The following is a 23602-nucleotide window of genomic DNA, read 5'->3' as shown; positions in this document are numbered from 1 at the left end:
TTTAAAAAAAACAAATAACGGGATGGAGGGTGAGGGGAAGTTGGCGGTGGGAGGAGCCGGCCGTCAGCCTGGCTGGAACGCGGGCTTGCATCAGCGGTTCAAGCCTGTGTTCCTAGCCACCTGATTGTCTGGCTTCCCCTGCCCGGGTGCTAATGTCCATCAATGACCATGTAAACTTTGTTGCCTTCTCGTCAGCCTACTACTTAAGATTGCTAGGCAAGATTTGGTCATTTATCTCAGAAGATAACTGTGCCACATTAGCTCAGGCCATTATAGGAGCCAGGATTGACTATTGTGGGAGTCTGTTGGTTGGTATCTCTGATTGCAATTTGTCAGGCCGATTGTGGGTCTCAAGCGCAGGCAACATGTTACATCGGCTATGAGATCGCTGCATTGGCTTCCGGTCAGGGAACCCCTGAAAGTTAGACTGCTGGCAATTATGCATAAATGCCTCTTTCGCAATAATCCCACTTAACTGAAGCAAAGATTGGGTGTTAAAAGATGCAGTCATGTACTAAGATCAAGCAATAGCAATCTGCTCTATGTGCCACGTGTCAGACTAGATACTGTGGGTAAACGCTCTTTTGACTATCTTGCCCCAGATCTTTGGAATGGACTGCCTGTTTATCTACGGTCCCATTGAGCGGTTTAAGAAAAGGCATTTTACCTAAAGCTGTGATTTTTAACGTAGTTTTATTCAGTGTGAGAGCGTTGAGGTTTTATTGAAGTTTTATACTTATCTTATTGCCTCTCATGTGCCTTGAGTTCTATCCGTTTTTTAATGTTTTTATCCTGTATTCTTTCATTTGTCTGTTTTTACGCCTATCTTTTATGGGGTTGTTGTCCTTGTGTGTTTCCGGTGTTTTATGTACTTGTTTATAGCGCCCATTCGCCCCTGGGCTTAAGGCGCTCTACAAATGCATAAATAAATCAATAAAATATTCCAGTGCTTTGTGTTTACAGATTATCAAATATATGCAGTCATAATGGATACATCTTTGCAGATCTCCCAAGCTGGGGCTGGGTGATGGATATTGGAATCGGTATCAGATATTAGAGTAATCCCGAGCCACTGTCTTTTATTTGGTGCTTAACCCCTGAGACAGAAGTAGCAATAGATATCAAAGGTAGCTAAAGGCAGTAGATGGATAGGATTTAAATTGAGCCAACAATATGGGTACCCATTTCTTACGAAGCAGCTTAACGTGATGGCTACATATGAATAAATATGCAACACCCAATTGGACGATGGCCAGACATTTTCCTGTTTTATAAAAGGGAGTATGTGACCATCCGGCAAACTATTGCTCCATTTCGGTAATAGTCAGCTTGGGCAATTTATATGGGAAAGTCATATTGATGCAATTAGATGAATGGTGGGACGAAAACCAACTGTTACCCCATCTTCAATTTGGATTTTTCTGGGTGTGAAGGCATCAGAAAGTAGACACAGACAACGGAGGAAAGCTTGGGATACAAACCTTTATTTAAAATCTCAAAAGGGTTGGAGTAAGGCCTATCTTGCCCTAAGCTAAGGTGGGATTTCCCTACTTAACTAACACTAAGGATAGTCTGTGTCAGGAAGTCCAAAGTAAATGTCTGTCTGTGTCCAAAACCTATACTTGCCCTCACATCTATTTGTTCAAACTGTGTGGGGCTGCCAGCAGCAAATGAAAGTGTTGAAACAAAAGTTCAGAGCTTCTTTCAGCTCTATGGTGAAAAGGGCTTCTCCTTCCCCAGTATTCCAAATAGTTGACTTTTAATCACAACTTGTTCCCTTCCCCATGCTTTCCAGTCTCGCTGGTTTAACAACAACACAATTCTTTGGAATTCTTCCCAGCTTTCAGGCTCTTGGCTCTTTCATCAATATCACAAAATTCAACTCGGTAAATTCATAATGCACAAGCTTCTCTGGCTTTTCAAGTGGCTTGACTTTAGAGGGGTGTTTTCTGTCTTGGCCACACGGTCCACCCGTTACAGGTCACTCAACCGACACACCTGATTCTATGTCAAGACCGGAGGCTCACATTATGCTTCTCTTTCTTTTAATTAATTATTAAACAAAACTCAGCAGCAAGGTATTTTGCACTTGTATGCAAAAAACTCATGTTGAAAGTACATCTAAAATACATAACTGATAAAACTTTAAATACAAACTCCTCACAGAACGAGGAAAGGAAAAAACCTCAAACCCAATGATGCCCCGTAGTCCATCAGTGCCCCAAGGTCACATGATACAGTCCCTCCAATGAGTAATAAGGTGTCCCAATAAACAGTCCTGAATAAGAAACGACTTCCTCTTTCTTTGCTGTTCACCGCAAGAGATAAGTAATTTCTTATTCAGAACGTTTATCATGTTAGATATAGTCTGCGTGTTTATTTTTTCATAAGAAATGTATATGTAAATAGCAACGTTCGTTGTATGTGTTTCTTTCACATTTATTAGTGTGTCACCGACGTCAGCTGCCTTTCGCTGCCGTCAGTGCAATTGCTTCCGAAACGGACGCTCGGTAAACACATGCGTTTCTGTTTACATGAGCGTTCCGCGAGAAGCAAGCGCGGCGCCGAGTGCCTTTGTTTTTGCCACCCCGGCCCAGAATTCTACACACGGGCGCCAGGGAGGAACTGTTAAGAAGGCGCGACGCGCCTGTGGAGCGCCAGGGGGAGCCCCCGCGTGCACTGGTCCTCTTTTCTAGGTCTGGTGCTCGTACGAGCATTTCCGTCGGACTCTAACGGTTAATGCGGTACGAGCACCGGAGTGAGACCTTCCATTACATCTTCAATCTGAAAAAAAAAATAAAAGAGAAAAGAATACAGACGCTAGCCGTACCTGAGCATGTGGCTTAGTGTGCCTAGTTTGTCTGCCAGGTACAAGAGAGGTGATACTCCTGAGCTTCAGCCATAAAGAGTAGCACATAAAAAAAAGAAACAACATTGTTACCTGGATTAAAGATCGTGGGCAATTGAGAGAAGGTGGTCAGCACAATATAAAAAATAAAAAAAAGGGTAAGGTGTTCATTTTGGCAGCACAATACAGTCCCCAATCAAACCAAGAATGGTCTGAGGGTGAGGAGGACGATTGTTTCATTGATGAAGTGGCTATGGAAAGGACCTTACAAAAGGTGCTAGGGTCCGCTGTTGAGAGCAGCGTGCAGAAATCTGTGTCAGGCATGCTTATTCCCATACGGCAGCGCTTAGAGGAAATGGAGTAACGCATGCGCGATGCATCTCCGATGGGAGGTAAAAAGACACATAAAAGAAAACACCTTACCCAAGGGGGAAGTACCCCGGCTCGCAAGAGCAAAAGCTCTGTGACCCCCCCCACCCCTCCGAGCCAGATGATACCTGCCACTGCTGCACTAACAGACACCTTCTCCAGGCTGAAACACCCCTTCAGGACCAGGGAGGTAAACCCTCCCATTGAAAGACCCTCAAACCCCGAGGAAGGAAACAGGGGTGTTAGACCCTCGAGCACGGAGGGAGACCAGCAGGGCATTGGAGATGATGCAAACTCGACAGTATACGATGAGGAATCATCACACACTTCTTCGGATGAAGATACCGAGATGTGGGGTTCGAAACCCTCAACCTCGGGGAATGCGGCAGCCCCCATCCCCAAGGCAAGCATTAAAGAACAACACCCTGTCGAGGGAATGTTCGATCCTGAGGACTTGATCCATCCCAGGTCCACCGACTGGCAGCCGTCAGTCAGGACAACAGAATACATGTCTAGCAGGCTGCGTAAGCCGCTGGAGAAGGAAACCAGAGCAAGGCTCAGATCCGAATGCCCACGTCTTGACATTCCACATAAGATAGTGATGACACCGGAATTAGATTCCAAAATGATCACCTTCATGGCGAAACATGTAAAAGACCCTAAGAAGGGCATAGACAGAGCCTGGAAATCATGCCAGGACAAACTATTGGACGTTGCGGGTCCTCTCGCAAAGATTTTAGATCTAGCAGAAGAGGCCTCCACCTCATCAGCCCCCATTGATCCGATCATCCTCTCTGGGTCGGCTCAGAGAGCCATCTGTTTGCTCAGAAATGCGAGCTGCGCCATTTCCACTGAACGCAGAAAAGGCATACTCTTCAAGATTGACGGGAAGCTTATGGAACTGGCGAACACAGAGTCCACCGCAGCTGCACAAGGGTTACTTTTTGGCGATCCTTTCATGAAGGAGATGACCAAATTCGTGGGCGCCTTCACCGCCTTGGATAAGGCTCAGGCCTCCATTAAGAGGGTCTTCTCGTCTAAGGTTTTCGCCAGGGCCGGTCGAGGTCACTCTTCTGGCCGCTATGCCTTTGACCGAAGACCTCAGTATCAGCAACAGAGCGCCGGGCAGGACAGAGCCGACACCTTCTTTCCCTCCAGGGGACGTAGCAGAGGCCGCTACTGGAGGAGAGGATCAAGGAGCTGCACTCAACAACCCTCAGGTCAGTCTAACAATAGCAGAGCCAGTGCCACGCACGCCCATTCGGGGGAGGTTAGCATGCTTTTCAGATGCTTGGGATGCTTTGTCAGGAGACGCATGGGTCAGGGATGCAGCGCGCGGACTGCGGCTAGAGTTTTTCGCCCAGCCTTTGCAGTACAGTCCCCCGGTCCTGATCCTCATGTCAGAACTAGATCAAAGAGCGCTAGACAGTGAAATTCAGAGCCTGGTGCTGAAGGGGGCAATTCAGCGTTGCTCGACCCCAGGCGGGTTTTTCAGTCCAATTTTCTAGTACGCAGAAAGGAGAAAATAAGGCCCGTAGTAAATCTAAAGGCGCTCAACGAATTCATAGTCTATCGACATTTCAAGATGGAAGTCATTCACATGCTGAGAGACCTTCTCAGACCGAGCGATTGGCTCATGCATCTGGATCTCAAAGACGCCTACCTGGCGGTGCCCATCCATCCGGACCACGTAAAGTATCTTAAGATTTTCTTGGGATCGCAAAGATTGGGAATTTACGAGCCTCCTTTTCGGTCTCCCTTCAGCTCCATGGGCATTTACCAAACTGCTAAGACCCGTAGTGGCACACCTAAGAGAGCAAGGCGTCCGCCTAATAATCTATCTGGACGACATTATCCTCATGGCTCAATCTCGAGAGTTACTGCAGATTCAGGCCAGATTAACAATAAACTTGCTCCATAGTCTCGGCTTTCTCATCAATTGGGAGAAGTCGGTTCTTTCCCCATCCAAGAACCTAGAGTTCCTCTGGTTCATCGTAGACAATCAGGGTGCGCAGCTTCGTCTTCCAGCTACCAAGGTACACTCGACCAAGAGAGAGATTCGCAGGCTCCTACAGAAGCTGCTCTCTCTCCGGGAACCAGCAAGAGTAATAGGCCTCCTATCCTCGTCCATACAAGCAATTTTTCCGGGCCCTCTGCACTACCGGGAATTACAAAGGCTAAAAGGTCAACACCTGCAGCGCAGTCTCTCATACTTGCAAAGGCTGACACTATCGTCACAGGCAAGGACAGAGCTGAATTGGTGGCTCTCACACATGGAGGCCTGGAACGGCAGAGCCATTTTCGGTTTGGCTCCGGATGTCATCATAGAATCGGATGCCAGCCGTTCTGGATGGGGGGCAAGATGTGGCCTAGTCGCTACTGGAGGGACATGGTCTCCACAGGAGCTGGATATGCACATCAATTGTCTAGAGCTCCTTGCAGGATCATTCGCAATACAATCCCTCGCCAAAGACAAGGTGAGCTGTTGCATCTTACTAAAGATGGGCAACATATCCGCCGTGAGATACATAAATCACCTGGGTGGTACCAGGTCTCATCCTCTGGCAGAACTAGCCAAAGACTTCTGGCTCTCCTGCAAGTGCCCCAATAGCCCAATCTGAGCGGGCCATTCATACCACCTCTCTGGCTTCAGGTGCAGGGCATTCACTATTTCGCAGTGGTCTTGGTACTCGGCATCCTTCTTCCTCGTCTCAGTACCAGAGTGGTGTTTTCGTATGTTTGAGTCAATAAAGTTTGAATGTGAGTTTCTACATGGTTTCTTCCTCGTCTCAGTACTATAGTGCTATTTCTGTAAGTCTGTATTAATAAAGGATCAATATAATATATGTTTCTATGGGATCTATTCTTTCTCTGTGCCATCGTGGTATATATCGGGAGATGGCTTTCTAACACCATAGGGAAGGGATTGGTAATATCCATAAAAGCCTGTGGGACAGTTGATTCCTGATGAAAGGGAAATGGGGAAAACTGTGTCTCACCCAAGGGTGCCTCCTCCCAGGTGATTCTCCCTCGCATATCCAACCCCACGGTCAGGATCCGAAAGCGACAGCCTTTCCCTGGCCACCTAGTGGGAGGATATTTTGGGGGAAGAAGTGAGGACACTCTCAGATTCCTCACACAGGGCATAAGGATGATCGGCCAAGCTTACTTACCAAGCACCAAGCTTCACCTAGTCAATCAAAAGTTTGTGAACCTCAAGAATGCATTTCACAGTGAGTAATGTGAGGTCCCATGGAAATCCTTGAGCCATCTGAAAGTACCAAAGTACTTGATGGTGGCACTTACGGATCTTTATTCAAATAGTACAGAAATTGTCAGTTGGGGTCTAGTAGGTATGCCTACTAAGTCCTTTCCAGTACATAAGAGGGTAAGACAAGAGTGCTTTTTCCCCCATTATTATTATTCTCTCTTTATTTTGAATGACCTGGCCACTGAGCGCTGAAGCACCTCAATTAAATGGCGAGAGTTTGGGCATTGTTCCCTTTGCAGATGTCTCTGGCGTATAACAAAAACTCTTGGAGGTTTGCAAAGACACAGATTCTATGGCCACTGCAAGAAGAAGGACTGGTGACCAACACAAAAAGACCTTATGTATGGCATCCCTTCATTATAAACACCGTAAAGAGGAATTTAACCTACACGTCTATTTTCAGTTTCTTCAGTTGATTTCCTATGCCTACGTTTTGCTCTTTGAGTTCCTGTAAAACCGTCAGATACACATTTGGTAATTACTGCTTGAATTTTGATCTAGCATCGAGAATCTAAATTATAGCTGACTTCTTTTAGGATGCACATTAATCCTAATCTCCATTTAGCCAGGGAGGGAATTGAAAATATGAGGGCCTTTGACTACATAAGGGCAAGGTTTTGTAGTAACAGCTCCTGGATAACACAGGTTGAGAATAGTGAATGTAGCTAGCAGAAATGAGAAGGTCACCAATACTTTTCAAAACTGTTTTGTGGTAAGACAATTTCCCCCACACTAGAGCTAGCTCCACATTAGATGGATGCCAACATACCTGAAAGATTCACAATGTGTGGTTGTCATTCAACCAACATTTTAACATGAAATCGTATTGTAGAATCATTTAAGATATTGGATCGAGGTCACAGAGTTGCTGGGGGAGCCCGCAGGACATGTTCCCATTTAAAAAGGGGTTACATCCATGTCTTCAGTTCAGTCCGGCACAAATAATGTTGGGCTACCCCAGCAAGAAAAGGAACCAGTGTTGTTCCATGTGTGAATACACGTTCCAAATGCCATATTGTATTGTGGAGTCAAATTCAATGATCAACAAGATGACATTTTAGAAAGATTACTGTCCTTTTCCATATGTACCTGAAAAGAGTCTGTAAATCCTGAAATTGCTACGCTTTTTGCATATCATGCCTTAACATTGTACCTAAGCCTTGCTGTGGATGATGAGTTCCATGAACATTGGTTTGTTTACCCTACTGTACAGTGATCCATTGTTTTTTCACACTGTTTGCAAATAAAATAAATGTCTATGCTTGAATTCAATTAAGCTGTAACCAAATCCATGGATGATAATAAAACTGCTTTACATGGCACCATTGTGCAACACAACTCTTATAATGAATGAACGTTTAGGTTACTTTGAAAACAATAATCTTGTTGATTTATATTTGTTTCAGTGTGAGAAAAAAGAAGAATTTATTGAACGAATCCAAGAATTAGATTTTGATACAAAGGCTGCTGTTGCAGCATACATTCAAGAGGTATGTTTTTGATATATTTATTTAAAGCACAGATTTTGTATTTGTATAAACACATTGCCACCTTTATTGATTAACCATAATACAACCTTTTGTTTCTCTGATTACATCAGTAAATGTCATTACATCAGTTGAAGCTGAATGGATGGAAGCTAATCACAAAACTGGAGTCCTAATCCTCAATGCAATAACAGATCCTTGGTGTTGACTTTTTTGGCCCACAGACTGGATATTTTAATAGACTCCTATTTTACTCTTTAGCCGCAGGTGGCTATGGTAACAAAATCTTTAATTGGGACATCTGCTGCCTTTCCTCTCATTTGCGCATAAATATGAACACATTTCTCCTCGACTGACCACTTTACATTGGCTACTTTTTAAGAAGAACTTGGAGTTTAAGGTGATGTGCTTGGCACATAAGGCTATGTATAGACAAAAAACTATAATGTAATGCCTTATTTGTATGCCACCAATCATGTAGGCAGTTCAGATCGAGCTTAAACCAGCTGTCCGTCATCCCAAATTTTAGCAAACCAAGAAAGGGAGGAGGAGCTTTTTCCTACCAAGCTGCAAGGAAGTGGAACTCCATGTCATTTGAACTGAGAAAAGAAAATTACATGTTTTGATTTCCCAAAAATTTTGATAGCATGGCTTTATTTGGAGAAATAAGGTTCCTGGGTAGATATTCTCTTACCTTGATTTTTCTATGTTTAACCCGATGATGCCTACTACAAATAGACATTAAAAATAGACAAAATGCTTCCTTATTCATGGCACGACCTACTTTTATTTTCTCCACAGCACTTCTGCTGAAAAGGATTGCTTTGATAACTAGATACTGTTTAGGTAATTGTCCTATTGTGCATTGTCCTATTGTGAAACCTTGTAGTAAGTATACTACATCAGTGATTGACACTGGTTGTTTTGCTTTGTTGGTTTGGTTTGCTAGCTAACTAACAAGAGTCACAACATTATGAAATGTTTATTTAAAAGTGTTCAGGCAAAGAACATTAAACAAAAGTGTTATACAATACAATAGTGACCAATATTTTAGTTTAGCATAACAAAACGGACAGAAAACACCTCTGCAAAATAATGGTTTTGTCTAGACTCATTCAAATATTTTAAGGTCTACGTAGATTAAAAAATTAAATATACAGGCGCATAGAGTACAGTTTTTGAAAATGTAAATCCTGGTAAAGGCTAATGCAAAACATTTTATTCATCTGAATTCTAAAGCTTAAAATACTAATGTTTGCAGTGATTTAAATGTTAGTTCCATAAAGAGCAGCTGGTGATTGGATCAGTGCTAGCCATGTATGCCATCAGTTAAACATGTGTTACAGCTTTTCATGAGATATATAACTATTATCAGTTTTTGATAGCCAATGCCGACATACTGAGGGCTGGATTTTCAAAGCATTTTTCAATGGGTACACCATATGTGGGAGGATATGCCCAGGCAAGCATCCCTTCTTTATGCCTTCACATGCCCTAGTACTGCCCTCATATTCCACCTATTTCCATAATATAGCCATGGATTCACAGCATATTTAGAGGTAGTCTCCTCATATAGCCAGACATTTCCTTCATATGACTATGTTACTATGATATGCCAACGTCCACCAAATGAAAATATACACTCACAACTGAACACGCATCCCACAGGGTTACATTGAACAAGCACACAGAAGTCTGCACTCCCACATGCCTACACATACACACTCACATCTACCAATAGCTATCTGTTCACCAACACACATACAGGCACTTATCTGTGCATATGTACCCTCATGTACACTCACACGATATACCTGCTCTTAAACATATTTCTGAAAATGGCTCATTAAGGAGACAGATGCAATCCATGTTCCAAGGAGTTACAGCTGTAGGTTTCCCAAATCAGATACATTTTTGATGACCGATGCTATGGACAAGTGGTTAGAAATCATTAGTGGTATAGTAGACAGAGCTTTGCCTGATGATGTATCTGATCCTTATTAGATGTCAAAGGCACCAACGGTGCTGGACACAAAGCCCAAAGGTGCAATGTTGGATATACATCTGTAAATACCATGGCTCATGTTTGGCAAGGTGCACTACTGAAGGTTTTACAGGTGCTACATATTCCACAATCACAATACATCGATTCACTTTCCACTGCTTCAGATGGCAAATATGTTATTAAAACACCTCCCTGAGGATGTGTGTTACTGTTACTAGAGAGATGTACTCGTATTGATCAAGAATCACTTGTTTTAAATTAACTTTCACCTTCCACGTAACCAATGTTGCATGCCCAAAAAGCCAGGCAAAGGTTTAGGATTTCTACAGACTCTGACAGGTTGGGTTGCTGGCCCACTGCGTCCTTGATTCATGGCTGTCCGATCCATATTGTTTCAAGTTATCTTGTTGGGTGGGCCTGGTCTCCAATTTAATAGCTGTGTTAAGCATCTCTCGTGATGCCCTACTAAGCTTTCCTACAGGGTGCGCTGTAGAGCTCTTACTGGAAAGGTGTGTTCATATTGCTTAAGAATTGCTTGTTTTAAATTCGATTTTACCATGACTTGGGCATTTCTTCCAACTCTATGCCTGATTGGGTTGCAGGCCCTCTCTATTCTTGATTCATGCCACTTTAATCACATTTGGGCAAGTGATCAAGTGGGGGTCCTATTTCCCAATTTACTGGCTGGATGAAGAGTTTGTGCAAGGGTAGTGCTCAACAGGAGTGCTACTGCTATGATGAGGTGCACTAGAGCCAAGTCGGTTGTTCCCATTGTTAGGCAGAAACCTGTGCAGTTCCCTCAGGGACCACTGCAAAAGATTTAAGACTACAGGTGTTGGCAGTAAACCCACTTGGTAGCAGTCTGTACCACCCAGATTTACCTGATAGCTGTGGCTGAGCAGTCAGACTTCCCTCAAGAAGAGTTAGGCAGTATGCAAAGTATACACAATAGGCACTCAGATACAATAATACAAGCAAACACTGACCAGAGCTTTGGTATCAAAGTATATAATTATTTATTTAAAAACACACAGTTTGAAACACTCCAGCACTCTTATTGTAAAATATTCTAAACACAGTTACTATTGTAATATATACACCCCTTTTTCCTTATCAGATAAGTCACAGTAAAACACCACTTATTTTCATACAGAGGTGAGCGCTTAACTAGATTGCACTCCAATAAGTTTGTGAGAACGGGAGGGAAAAAGACAGAATATGGAAAGGTACACCACTCTAAGATTCAGGAACACTATTAGCAAGGCAGAAGAGCAAAGGTCACTAGTGAGCCAAAGTCCAAAGGCTGGGCCCACTCTTAGAGAGAGCAGAGCACAAATGCACCCAAGATCACACAGTTACACTAGGCTTAGAAAGTCTTGCAGAGGGTTCAAAAAGAGTATAGAGAGGCTTAAAAAGGTTTAGCCAGGGTGTCCTAGACTAACCCAGGTTCGAAAGCCGGGGGCTAAATCTACCCCGTAGAGTCGGTAGCAAGGGAAGCCAGGCGGGACACGGTACCTTAAGTGGGAAGGATCCTCCAGCGGTGGCAGTTGTTCTTGGTAGTGGGTACAAGTTGCGTCGTCGTCCAGGGGAAGAGAAGATCTCGACTTGGAGGAAAGATGAAGGTCGTTGCACTACCAGGGCAGAAACCAGCCGCAGAGTTTTCCGGTTAAAGGTGGTACCTTTGTTTCGCGGTCGTGGTAAAACGTGGTATCCCGGTTGCCGGGGTGCTTGGCACAGGCAAGGCGGCCACGAGGTACGTCGGGAAGGCGAAAAGACGGGGAAACTGGTTATCCCCACCAGTCAAAGGAAGAAGACTCTCCGGCGGGAGATCTCCTCTGTCGTTGGGAAAAGTGGTGAGGCAGTCCAGCAGGGCTCCACCGGTAGTGGTGTCGTGGCAGGTCGGCTCAGCTTCTCCCTCATCGGATTCTTAGGTCCTGTGGCGACTTCTGAAGTTCCAGTCCCCAAAGCCCTGCTTTTATGCAGCAAACCCCCATTCACTCAGCCTAGCTGTCACTCAAACATGCTAAGTGGTGAGCCGACCGGCTCACCACTTGGGCCAATCAGGACGGAGTGTGACTTGAGTTGCCTAGGCAACTCAGTCCAGGGTGCCTAAATTCCCCTCCACCCCTCCTAAGTACCCCAGACAGAGTGGCACCACTTTGGAGGGCTTCTGTGGAGAAGCTCGCCAAAAAGTGGAACAAAGGGCTCGACTTGGGTTGGAGTCACAGAAGAGAACACAAACGCCATTTTAGAATCAAGTTTTGGCAGAAAATACCAACCGGAGAATTAATATTAATTAAATAAACCGGCGGTATGTTCGAGGCAACCGTAAATAATTAAATAAAGATCGTAGCCTAAAACAATGGGAAATCCCATAGGAAAATATTCGCGGTTGAATATAAAAAGTAGTATCCACTGCCACCAGCCAAAACTCGATCAGGGGGGACGGAGACGTGCCCCCTCGACTAACAGACCCTGGGGCAATTGAATTGCCCCAGCCAGTATGTCCACAATATGATGGTTTGTACTGGTTCTGTTCAGAATCTAAGACTAGTAAAGTCAATGGTGACTTTACATGCCCTGGGAGACAGTAGTCAGTCCCAGGGTATGGAGTCTATACTGGGGGGTCACTAGGACACCCCTGTGTTACTGCACGGAGGGTGCTGTGCAACACACATCACAAAAACACATGAAGCCCTATGGAGTAAAATACCCCATAGCCCATTAAACACATCTAGATTCAAAGAAACACACTCAAATCATGCCCAAGAGTGAGGGTAAAAGAGTCTCACTCTTGGCAGGAGAAAAAAATAAACCCCAAAAATCCAGCAAAGCTGCTGGGGGACTCACTAGGTTAGGAAATTCAGCCTAAACAGAGAATTCTCCCTAACACCCATATGTGCATGACCCAGTAGACAGGCACAAAAGGCTGCCTCTCATCTTGCACCGCAGGTTTAAATATTCACCACTTGAATTGGGATCCTTATTGTATGAAGGACTAGTACTGAAGACCAGGTGATCAACCATATTAAACTCCCCTTTATCTGCAGGACTGTGTCATTAGGGTGTTTCCTCCTCCCTGCTGCCAACCAAAATTCACACATACCCTGCTTATTTCATTGCTGAAACCGCAGGCTTTTGGGCAAGCCTCTTATGGCACCCTAATTATTATTGGGGTACACTGTTAACACAGATTGGATAGATTTGACTTCATAGACTATAGACAGGACATTCTTTTCAAGATTCTAGAAACATCCAAGCTAACACATGCTGGGCCGTGGGGGCAGCCTGGTAATCATTTCCTCAGATAGATATTTGGTGAAATTGTTGAAACGTAACGTCATTTTCCTCTGTAAAGTCCTATTAGGCAACATATCCTCCTCTGTAACACAACATTTTTTGCTGATGTATCTCCCTCACAGATCTCATAACTTAGCTAACTATTTCTCTTAAAAACCTCTTGATTTTATTTAACTTAAACATCTGGCTCAATGACATTTATCATTCAAACAAAAATACTGCAATTTTATGTATGGGAGACAATGCCCAATACACCACGAATCTCTGAATAGAGAGACATTTCCCTGGAAGAATCATTCTAATTGTGACTTGATAATCTTGTCTTTTTGCCTCTCTCAACTGTCAGTACCTTGAGCCCTACTAAACACCAAGACAGACAAAGGACCAGAGTTCTTGCATAACTTCCTCATTTAATATCCTTAAGAGAAAGAAAATATGCAGAATAGTCCCATCAATTTCGATTGTTTAATGCAGAAATAAAGCCAGGCAAGCAAAAGAATAAAATAAATGCTTCTAGAAAAAAATGGAGAAAAAAACTACAATATCTAGCACATTTTCAGACAATGTGTACGGTAAGAATGAAAAAAAAATATGTTCACGATCGAGTTACCTGTTAATCTAATTTCAAAGCCTAGAGAGTAAGAGCATAATCTTTCCATATTTATTGCTCACCAATACAAATTCCACTTACTTTTAAGAAGGATTAGATTAACAAAATTCAAACCATCCAATCCAAAACTGTCACCCTGAATGTATCTCAGCCAATTCATTCCATACCGATTCGTTAACCACAAAAGCACATAACCTGCATGATCAACAGAACTTTGCCCTCTAGGTCCAGAAAAGTGTGATTACCTCCTTTTAAGAACTTGATTCTCTAATTCACCAGGTGATGTATTCATTGCAGCAATTTAAAAACAATTTAAAAACAATGTAATCTCATATCAGTTAGTGGCCAGTGAGACTTGCTTATTGTAAATAAATTACTATAACAAGGTATCATTCCTATAACCATAATTGTGCATATGTGGCTACCCTTCTGGAAAAAACAATGGCTGATTGTGTCAAATTGTCACACTTCCAACCTATCTTTAATCCCACATTTATTGTAATTTTTATTTTAGAGCATGTTAATGCAACAACTACAGTCTTTTATAGAAATAGATTGCCTCTTGGATCAGGGGCAAGTAGACGTTACAGCAACTAGAGGCCCAGAATATGTCAAAATCAAATCGAATAAGCTTAATTTCAGATAGTAAAATCAGCAAATCCATAAAAGCATAAAAGCATAACACTTACAGAATTTAAAATCATAGTTATAAATCAAAAGATCAATAGTTTACATTTCATTCAGGGATATTATAATTATCTAAAATCATCAAACACTGAAACTAATAAAAACAGAACAGATATTTCCTGATAATTAATATCAGTAGCATACTAATACGTCCCGTTCCCTTTCCTCCATCCTTGTGGGTGTCCCTAACATGAGGACGGTATCTGAATCTTTGTCAGCAAAAAATTGCGTTTCCCCTTTAAATTCAGTAAAACACGTGGGGCGCAGCCTCGCCCTCTAGAGCTCACTTCACTCCCTTTTGCTGCACGGATGGTGTCAGACCTGGCAGCCATCATAGAGACTTTTTAGCTCTCCGCTTGCTCCCCGTTTATTTTTTCAATCCGTATTTGACTTCCCTTTAGTACCTCGCCTCCCGTGGCACATGTTGAACGCAGGAGGCTTCATGAGGTGTGCCTCATGCGACCGTTCGTTTCCGGCCTCGGACCCTCATGCACTCTATCTTGAGTGCTTGGGGCCCGACCACCACAGGGGCTCATGTTCGGCCCCCAGTGCTCTCGGTCACAGGGCACTGAAGAGTCACTTGTTGTGGTGGAGGGAGATCTTCCATACTTCTCCTCTGCCCCACCTTAACTACTTCGTATCCAGGATCTCTCGTCAAGACAAGGTAGGCCTTCTGTTCAGCACGGCTCTACAGCGCAGTGACTCCTTCCCACAAATCAGGGTTCCTCAGATTCAGGTTGTGGTAGGTCCAAGGCCTCTAAGGCTACTGGCTCCCAAACTGAGAGGCTCAGGGGCTCTTCCGGGGTGGTCCGGGGATAGACCTGAGGCCTTCCAGGCTACCTGCTCCCAAGCTGAGGGGCTCTACCAGGCTGTCCTCAGAAGGATGATCAGGCTTGTCCTCGTCTTATACCCCAGGGGATAAAGGATCGAGTGCCACCTATCCTTGGCTAGATCCAGCACAGCTACGGCCACAGGTGCAGAGGGCTCCCAGCCTACTGGAGCTCACTCTGAGGCCATGAATCAGGACGTTACGACTTCCCGGCTGGCCGGGTGAAGGCTCAGCGCCTACCAGAATGATCTCTGAGGTCGACGCTTCTGCTTCGGGTGCAAGACCCAAGCTGTATCATCTCATGTCTGAGGCCTCTCTTGGCTCAGGGCCTTCGCGCCCTCCCACCCTGGGCGTGGCGCAAAGCTTCAAAATGGCAGAGAGGCACGTGGTGGAGACTGCCAGGCAGGTGGCCATCTTGGATTCAGCTCAGAGCCTGCCAGTACTTTCACCCATGGAATGGCCTTTGCAGGATGATCCCAGCCCCATTCACTCTGGAAGCGGCAGCAGATCCTATGGTGCAAGTTTTTAGCCCCCCCCCCAGGGCTACATCTACGCATCACAGCCGTACAGCTACATGCACCAGGCGCCTCAGGGCTTTGACCAGGAGCGGAGGGCCAGCACCTCGGAGGGCTGGGCCCCTAGAAATCAGACGACTTGTGAGGACTGCTTCTATGAGCGTGTCCTCTTCCTCATGCGTTTCCCTCAGATGAAGGGGCTCCTGAAGGGCACTGTGAAGGTCATCCCGCAGGTAGCGCCACCATGGCCCCTTCCTCTGGGTGCTCCTCCCGTTCCTCCTGTGCTCCTGGTCCCGGTGCCAGGGCTTGGCAGAGTTTTTGGGGGTCCTTTTCCTGAGGAGGGCCCCCAGGAGTCGGGAGTGCTAGCAGAGGTCTTGGGCAAACGCACCACGTTCCAGTCTGGCCTTCCCCTCCAGAAGGATGTCCTGCAGGTGGCACAGAAGGTCTGGGAGAAGCCCATGACCGACGCCCAGATGAACAAGAAGTTGGACAGCAGGTTTAGGCTGATGGACGAGGAGCCAATCCTCCTGATCTTGCACCTGCAGCCCCATTCCTCTGTGGTGGATGCGGCCTTGTGTTCTCAACCATCTTCTTCATTGGCTTCTTCCATGGGAGCTGCCTCCAGTTGTCTCTCCAAGGAGGACAAAGTCCTTGAGTCCTTGGGAAAGCACTGCTACTCCATCTCAGGACTGCATCTACGGCAGGCCAATGTGTATGCCCCCTTGGCTGCAGCTAACCAGAAGCTGTGGCGGGAGCTCAGGGAATTTCTGTCCGACCTCACTTTGGACATGCAAGCCTCTGTCCTTTCAGGCCGTGGACCTTTTTAATTCGTCCACTGGTGACGAATTGAACAAAGAAGAAAACCTCCACTCAAACCGCCAAGTCCTTGGTCATCCTGACAAAACCAGGTCAGAAATCCTTCCCTCAATCCCAGGGTAGGACCAAGTTCAAACCCTGCGCCTTCTCTGGCTTTAAGGGGTTTCCAGACTGCGGTACACGGAGGCCTGAAAGGTCACCCAGAAACAACAGGAGAAAGCAGCAGAGGATGTTGCGTGGGTTTTTCTGATCCCCCTCCCCTGCCCCCAAAAAGCTGTGATGTCAAGGTCTGGAAACACAGCTCACCTGTGGGGTACTGTTTGGCTCTGTTCCAGGACACCTGGAAGTGTCTTTTCAGCAACCCGTGGATCCTGTCTGTATTCTCCAAAGGCTTCAGTCTTCTTCTTCCTTTGCCTCTACCAATGATTACTCCAGCGCACGTAGCTGAGTCTCTTGTGTGCAGGGTACCAATGGACATCCCTAACTTCCAACAGTAATAATTTGTTCTCCTCTAGATTGTTTTTTTATAGCCAAAGATGGTTCAAAATACAACTGCAAGTCAAGTGGATATGACATCTATTAAATACTTGATCAACATTTTCGATTTGCCGTTTGACAGAAATCTAAGTCATGAGACCATGTGTATTTCCCTTATTACAAGAGGAGCTTTGACAACAAACATATATAACTATGCACCACCATGGGGTTCAGAGCCCACATTTCCTTCCAGTGAAAAAATGTGATACTTGTATCCATCCCAAACTCCTCCACTCCAATCTTAGAAGAAAGACATTAGAAGAAAGACATACAATGTAATTTAATGCACATACTCCGGAACTTATTAGGAAATAGAAGTGGCTTATTTGATTTGGTGGGTTCAAACCTTTCAATAGAAATTGATGCTGACAGTAGGGAATCTCCAGTGTGTAAGAAAGGCAATCATTTTCATTTAAATTACTGAAACCTTCAAAACAAGTGGTACAAGCAGCATTCCCAGATCTAACCAAGTTCCTAGATGTATTCATTTTATTAACGGCACAAAGCACATTTCATAAACTGTAGAATGATTTAGTCGGCTATCATCTAGTTCGGGGGAATTTTCCACCAACCCAAATCAGGCACCCACAATTTTTGTTTGTTTAATAAAGTTCTTTTTATGAACCTCAGACATGCCAGTTTAACAGAATGGATTCCCTTCAGCTTCCCTCCCCTTTCAAGACAAGAACCATACAGGGTTGCGCAGAATGTCTACTTATTAAAAAATAGAAATAATCAAACCAGTTTATAATATAAACAAATTATACATCTTTTTGTATCTCAATGAAATCCCGATATCAATTGTTACTACAATGATGAATGATTAATATACTGGTCAATTCAGTTGTCCATGCTGCATTTAACTTGAAAATAGACTTTTTAAAAGCACACACATCACCATATGTACATTTGGTTGAGCCTGAGTACACATTCAGACGGATTGAAAAATGAAGGAGGGTTCAAGAAAAAGCTTTCATTTTATAGAAAACAAAATGAAATCAGAACACTCCTGCCTAAATCTCTCAACTTTTCATTTATTAAAAATAAATACCTCCTTTTTTCTACTTAATAGTGCCAGTATTTAAACAGCATTTTAGAAAACCTGATTTAAAGACTGGTTACTTAACATTCCTGCATGTAAATTGCTTGCAAAAAGAGAAACATGTATTTCAACATGTATGTTTGTTAGTTTCCCTGTCATGGTGTTTTTATTATATTCTTGTGTAGAAAGTACATATTTGTCATTTTTCAATGGGAAAATGGATGGCAGTTAAAAACCCTTTCCCTTTTCCTTTCAGTGGTTCAGAACCAATGATAGGACTCTACTCAGTGATATAACCAGGGAATTAATTCAATTACATTATTTTCCTAGGGATGTGCAAAGTGAGATATTATTTGGCTCCCAACCTGTACTTGGCCATTGCACAGAAAGGGAGCCAGGGATCTCCCAATATACACACCATACTTTATCAAATCCAAAGTTTCCAGAAGTACTTACATTTCTCAAATATTTACTAATTTCCCAGGATGTACAGTCAATTAATATACTCCCCCTCCCCCTCAGTACTTTCACAAATAGAGGGTCTGGGATTTAATCTGTTCCTGTTAATTATAATTATCATACTTTTTTTAATTGGTGATTTATAACACGCTTAATACCCAGAGGTTTCTAAGCTCAGACCTGGGGATCGAAACTGTGTTGCTCCACGTAGTCTTGCTTCCAAGGCGAGCGTTGCCCCTGAGCTATCCTCCCGAGACATGAGTATACCTCCCCGCAAATGTATATTTCCCAGTGCCATTATACTTCAATAGAAATGTCTTTTTCTTTGGCTTTCTCACAGACAGGTGGGTACCCTCTTATGGACTGGTTCATTTCTCCCCTATTAGTAACAGGTGGGCATCAATCAGAAAAGTGGGTAAGCTTCCCTGCACAGCCTGGTTTCACTCCTTCTTTATTGGGCCTGTCTGTTTCCATTTCACTGAGTAAGGCCTGGGGTTGCACCCCAGGGGAACCTCCCTGACAATGGTCTGCCAGAAATCCAAAATGGGTCCAAAGAAAAGCAAGCTATTCTTCTCTCTTTTCTGTTGTCAATTCTTCTTTTTCTCCTCCTTCCAGTCAATCTGTCCCCTTCAATCTATGGATTTTGACTTTTATAAATTAGAACACACTCCCATTAGAGGTGTGTATTTTTTCTCCATTTTAATTGGTCAGTCTAGATGATTGGACAATTTTCCAAAAATGACACCTCACTAAACCATCCCCTTGTTCACTGGGCATATTGACAAAGAGGGCATTCAATGGAGTAACGTTGTAAACTCAATTCCCCTCCCATTTGATGTGATTTCATCTAGAATATTTTACATTAAACAATTGTGATTTTCTTAAACATGTTCCACACATGTCATTAAGCTACTAATTAGTTTGCCAGATTGTTCTCGCACATAAACCAAATGATGCTAGTCTCTCTCAGCACAACAGTTTTTTTGCTTTTTATTCTCTATGTTCACTCAAAAATTCCATTTCCATCTCAGAATATCTGCCTAGCTGGCATGGAAACTATGATATATCAATCACTGAAGTGCATCTTTTCTGTGAAAAGATATCTCCATTACAATAATTTGCATACTTAAAAGAATACCATGAAATATCGTTTTATATTTCACTGTGAATAATAAAACAATAAAAAAAGTAATTTGCTATGGCACTCCTATCAATAGATATTCAGGAAAATGTGCTCCCATGTGTAAAATTTAAAGATGCACTTATTTTCCTTATTTAACAAAATATTAAATAATACTTCCATTTCCTGGCCTGGCAAGGGCCATATGGTGTCAGTCATCTGAGGCTCCACAGCTTGCCCATTTATGACCCCTTGGGGGCCTGGTTATCGTGGCACTGTTGTTAGAAGGTTCTTTAAAATTAGGCTGCTCTGAGAGAGGGCGCTAGAGAGCCAACAAGATGGCGGCTCCCTTGTGAGCTCCCAGCAGTGCTCTGATAAATCCTGAATAAAATCGTGCCCGAAGTGCCCTTCGAACCACAATCTGAAGGCAACATCAGTCTGCATCACCCCTGTACCCAAGGAACCAGATAGCGAATTCCAAAATGCCTGCATTCCTAAATGCGCTACAGTAACGTGCGTACCAAAGCCTGGCCTCCAAACAAATATAACATCGGCGGTCCGAGTGCAGTGGGCTGTGGCACAAGCCGCGCCCAGAGAATCTTCCCTGGGGGCACAATGGCGTGAGGAGTCCGGAGTGAGGGAAGCCGAACAAACAACACCCGCAGGAAATCACCTTCAGCGCCCTGCTCGAAGAGACGACCCGAGGGCATGCCGCACATCAGGCGGCCTCCATTCCAGACAGTGCAGCATGGCACTTAGCAGCAGTCGGGGCTGACCAGGGCGGTGCAAACCTCCGGCGGGACAGCCGCTCTGCCGGGCCCCTCCAGCTGACCATCGGATCGGACCGTGGGGTGCGTGGCAGCACCGGCTGACATGCCTGCAGAGAGGCCCGTCCCACTAGCGGTCTACTGAAAACAGGGCCACATCCCTGCCGAACGTGCGACAAGGCGCTGTGCGCACCCCAAATCCTAGATAACAGCCTCCAGGCACACCTACTGAGAAGAGCAAAGCACACTGCACATCCCAGCAAAAGGAGGACCTTGAAGCGTGTAAGACGGTGCTCTCTGCCAGATGAAATAACGGGAGTGAAACAACCAGGGGACAGTTACACGGCTAGACTCTGGACCACGGGGCAAGCTCCTCCTCGCAGCTCCTCTTAACGTTCCAGTTGCCAGCCGGGCCAGTCCGGCACGCCTCGAGGAGAGTGACTCAGATCAGGGCCCAGTCCCACTCAAAAAGAGAGGCACGGCGGGGGTGAGCTGGGCCGGGCAGACGGCAATCCCAAGGTCACATGCTCCAACTGGAGAGACATCCAAAAGCCCCTGCTGAGGCTGAGTTATAACAGCAGCGCACTAAGTAAGTGAGTCCCTTCCCCACACTGAACTGACTAGTGCAATACTTCACCAGGACCTCAATATAATTGAAGACCGAGCTGTCACACTACACAGCACCAAAGGAGACAAGTACCTACACAGCAACATATGCAGAGATTTCCGATCATGCTGTCCCAACTGTAACAACTAAACCACCAAAGCAGGGCTAGAAATCCTGACCCCTGGGCAGCACCTCGAAACGCAATTGATAAGAGCCGATTGAAAGACTTGCCGGCACAGGCGGACAACATCCCAAAACAACACCTTTCCAGTCACGGACCAGAAAACTGTGAGAAGCGAACATGGCACCTTGGATACCCTGATGCCCGCGCAACGAAGTTAGCAGGGCACGCCCCACTGAACCGGCTACCTCCGGTAAAACAATCAGGTTGGACCCTGGCCGCGGGAGATGGAAAGGCGCGAAACTAAAGTGGACATGTCCAGGTGATAACAGCCTAACGCATAGCGCGGGAAATAACCAGCGTGGCCACAGCAGGTTACAGGCAAACAACAGAGCACGCCAGTGAGTCCACCCCAGCAGATAGAATCAGGTGACTCTGGCCGAGAGTGATTGACCAGACCGGACACACAAGGTAACCGGACCGCACAACCGACAACCAGAACATTATCTAGTGTGTGATCCACTGCCTTTGGCAGTGCAGTCTCCTGCACACTAGACCAAGACTCGGCCAGACTGGTATCGCTGCCCCTAACAACCACCAAGGCCGAAAATGAAGAAAGCTGATAAAATGCAGAGAAAACTGAACTTTGACGCAGGATCTGCTGCCAAAACCACAACTACACATACACAATCGGTACCCCCACAACCGCAGAGCAAGAATGGGAAGCAGTTCCCATCCCAGAAATGGACATATGAGTGATCCTGTTAGAACTCAACGCCGGCATTGGAACCTCGATGATAAACTAGACAACTTATCCTCGAAAGTGGACCTCCTACAGCACCGTCTAGACTAGCATGGGGATAGACTCGACACAGCAGAGCAAAGAGTATCCGACCTAGAAGATGGGACAACAGCACTAAACCACAGAGTATCAGCACTGGAGACACAATTAAAAGGAGTGGTGGCCAACAACGAAGATCTGGAGGGGCAAAACAGACGCATCAACATATGCTTGGTGGGGGTGGTGAGAGAGCAGCAGATACCGGGGGAAAATAGAAGACTTTGTCGAGGACATATGTAAAGAGCTATTTGGCGAAAACTTGTTGTCCTGCCTCTTTGTGGTCGAGAGAACACATCGGGTGCCGACCAGTCGCCCTGTCTCGGGTGCATCCCGCACCCCATCATTGCACGTCTCCTCAATTACAGAGTCCGCAATACTATCCTGCGGCTCTCTAGGGAAAAGGGTGACCTGCAGTACAGCGGTGACGAGATACAAGTCTATCCGGATTTTTTGCAGGCAGTTCAAGCATCGCGCAGATCCTTTACAGGAGTGAACAAATGCCTACGAGACAACCAGATTCAGTACTCCATGATCTTCCTGGCAAAATTCGGTGTCCAACATGCGGGGAAAACACAGTTCCTCACCTCACCTGAGGAAGCTGACATCTTCATGGACGAGGCAGGCTGCTGACCCTCTAACAGCCCGAGGTCAGTGAGAGTTGATAGAAGAGGGAGAGCCCCGCTCTGAACACACATGGTACGTGCAAACTGTATTGCAGGGAGAGCGCAGCACACATTTGAACTGAGGAAATGTTATAAACTTGGGGGGCGGGGCGGGTAACATGACGACTCACCACAGAACCTTCACCAGTAGAACTCATAACACAAACTATCACCTTTGAGCACACAAATCAGTAATTTTGAAAGGAGCCAGCGGACTTGGCTGGGCAATAGCGCCCCAAGCACAGCAACTTTTTACAGTTATGGGAGGGGAGTGGGGGTATTTTGTCAGGCAAGTTGGGGGTTGCCTGCGGAAAGGAAACCGGGGGAGATCTCCACTTCACGTTCAACCAAGTGGAGCACGTTGGGAGGGGAGTTCTTCACAGTTCCAAGGAATGTGCCACACGTGGACCTGGTCGCCACCACCAGGACCTCCCACCGTGCATCAACAAGCAAAAGAAGCATGCAAGTCCACATCACAAGACACCTAAGCCAACCACACACATCCTGATGCCACACAAATTGTCCTTGGACCGTTCAAGCTAGTGACATGGAACATCAGGGTTGAGAACAATCCAGCTAAAGCACAAAAGATTTCCCAATACCTCAAGAGGCATAGCGTAGACATTGCCCTCATACAAGAGACTCATCTCCTGCCATCCTCTCAGAGTCGATGGGCCGCCTCATGGGGTTGCCACAGATACTACTCTTC

General features: G+C 45.2%; 1 protein-coding gene across 5 annotated transcripts in view; it reads left to right on the top strand.

Moving 5' to 3' along the window:
- Positions 1-23602, top strand: part of CCDC88A (coiled-coil domain containing 88A) — a 2139415-nt gene that overhangs the window by 386891 nt on the left and 1728922 nt on the right. For all 5 annotated transcript variants that reach the window (XM_069608255.1, XM_069608254.1, XM_069608253.1 and 2 more), the window contains exon 6: positions 7895-7978. In XM_069608255.1, the coding sequence (XP_069464356.1) occupies positions 7895-7978 (84 nt within the window). The remainder of the gene's footprint in view (positions 1-7894; positions 7979-23602) is intronic.

This window comes from Ambystoma mexicanum, chromosome 4q (genome assembly GCF_040938575.1).
Source record: "Ambystoma mexicanum isolate Mex_15411 chromosome 4q, UKY_AmexF1_1, whole genome shotgun sequence".
Taxonomy (NCBI): Eukaryota; Metazoa; Chordata; class Amphibia; order Caudata; family Ambystomatidae; genus Ambystoma; species Ambystoma mexicanum.
The sequence above is the reverse complement of the archived record's forward strand: the minus strand, read 5'-3'. Positions and strand labels throughout refer to the sequence as shown.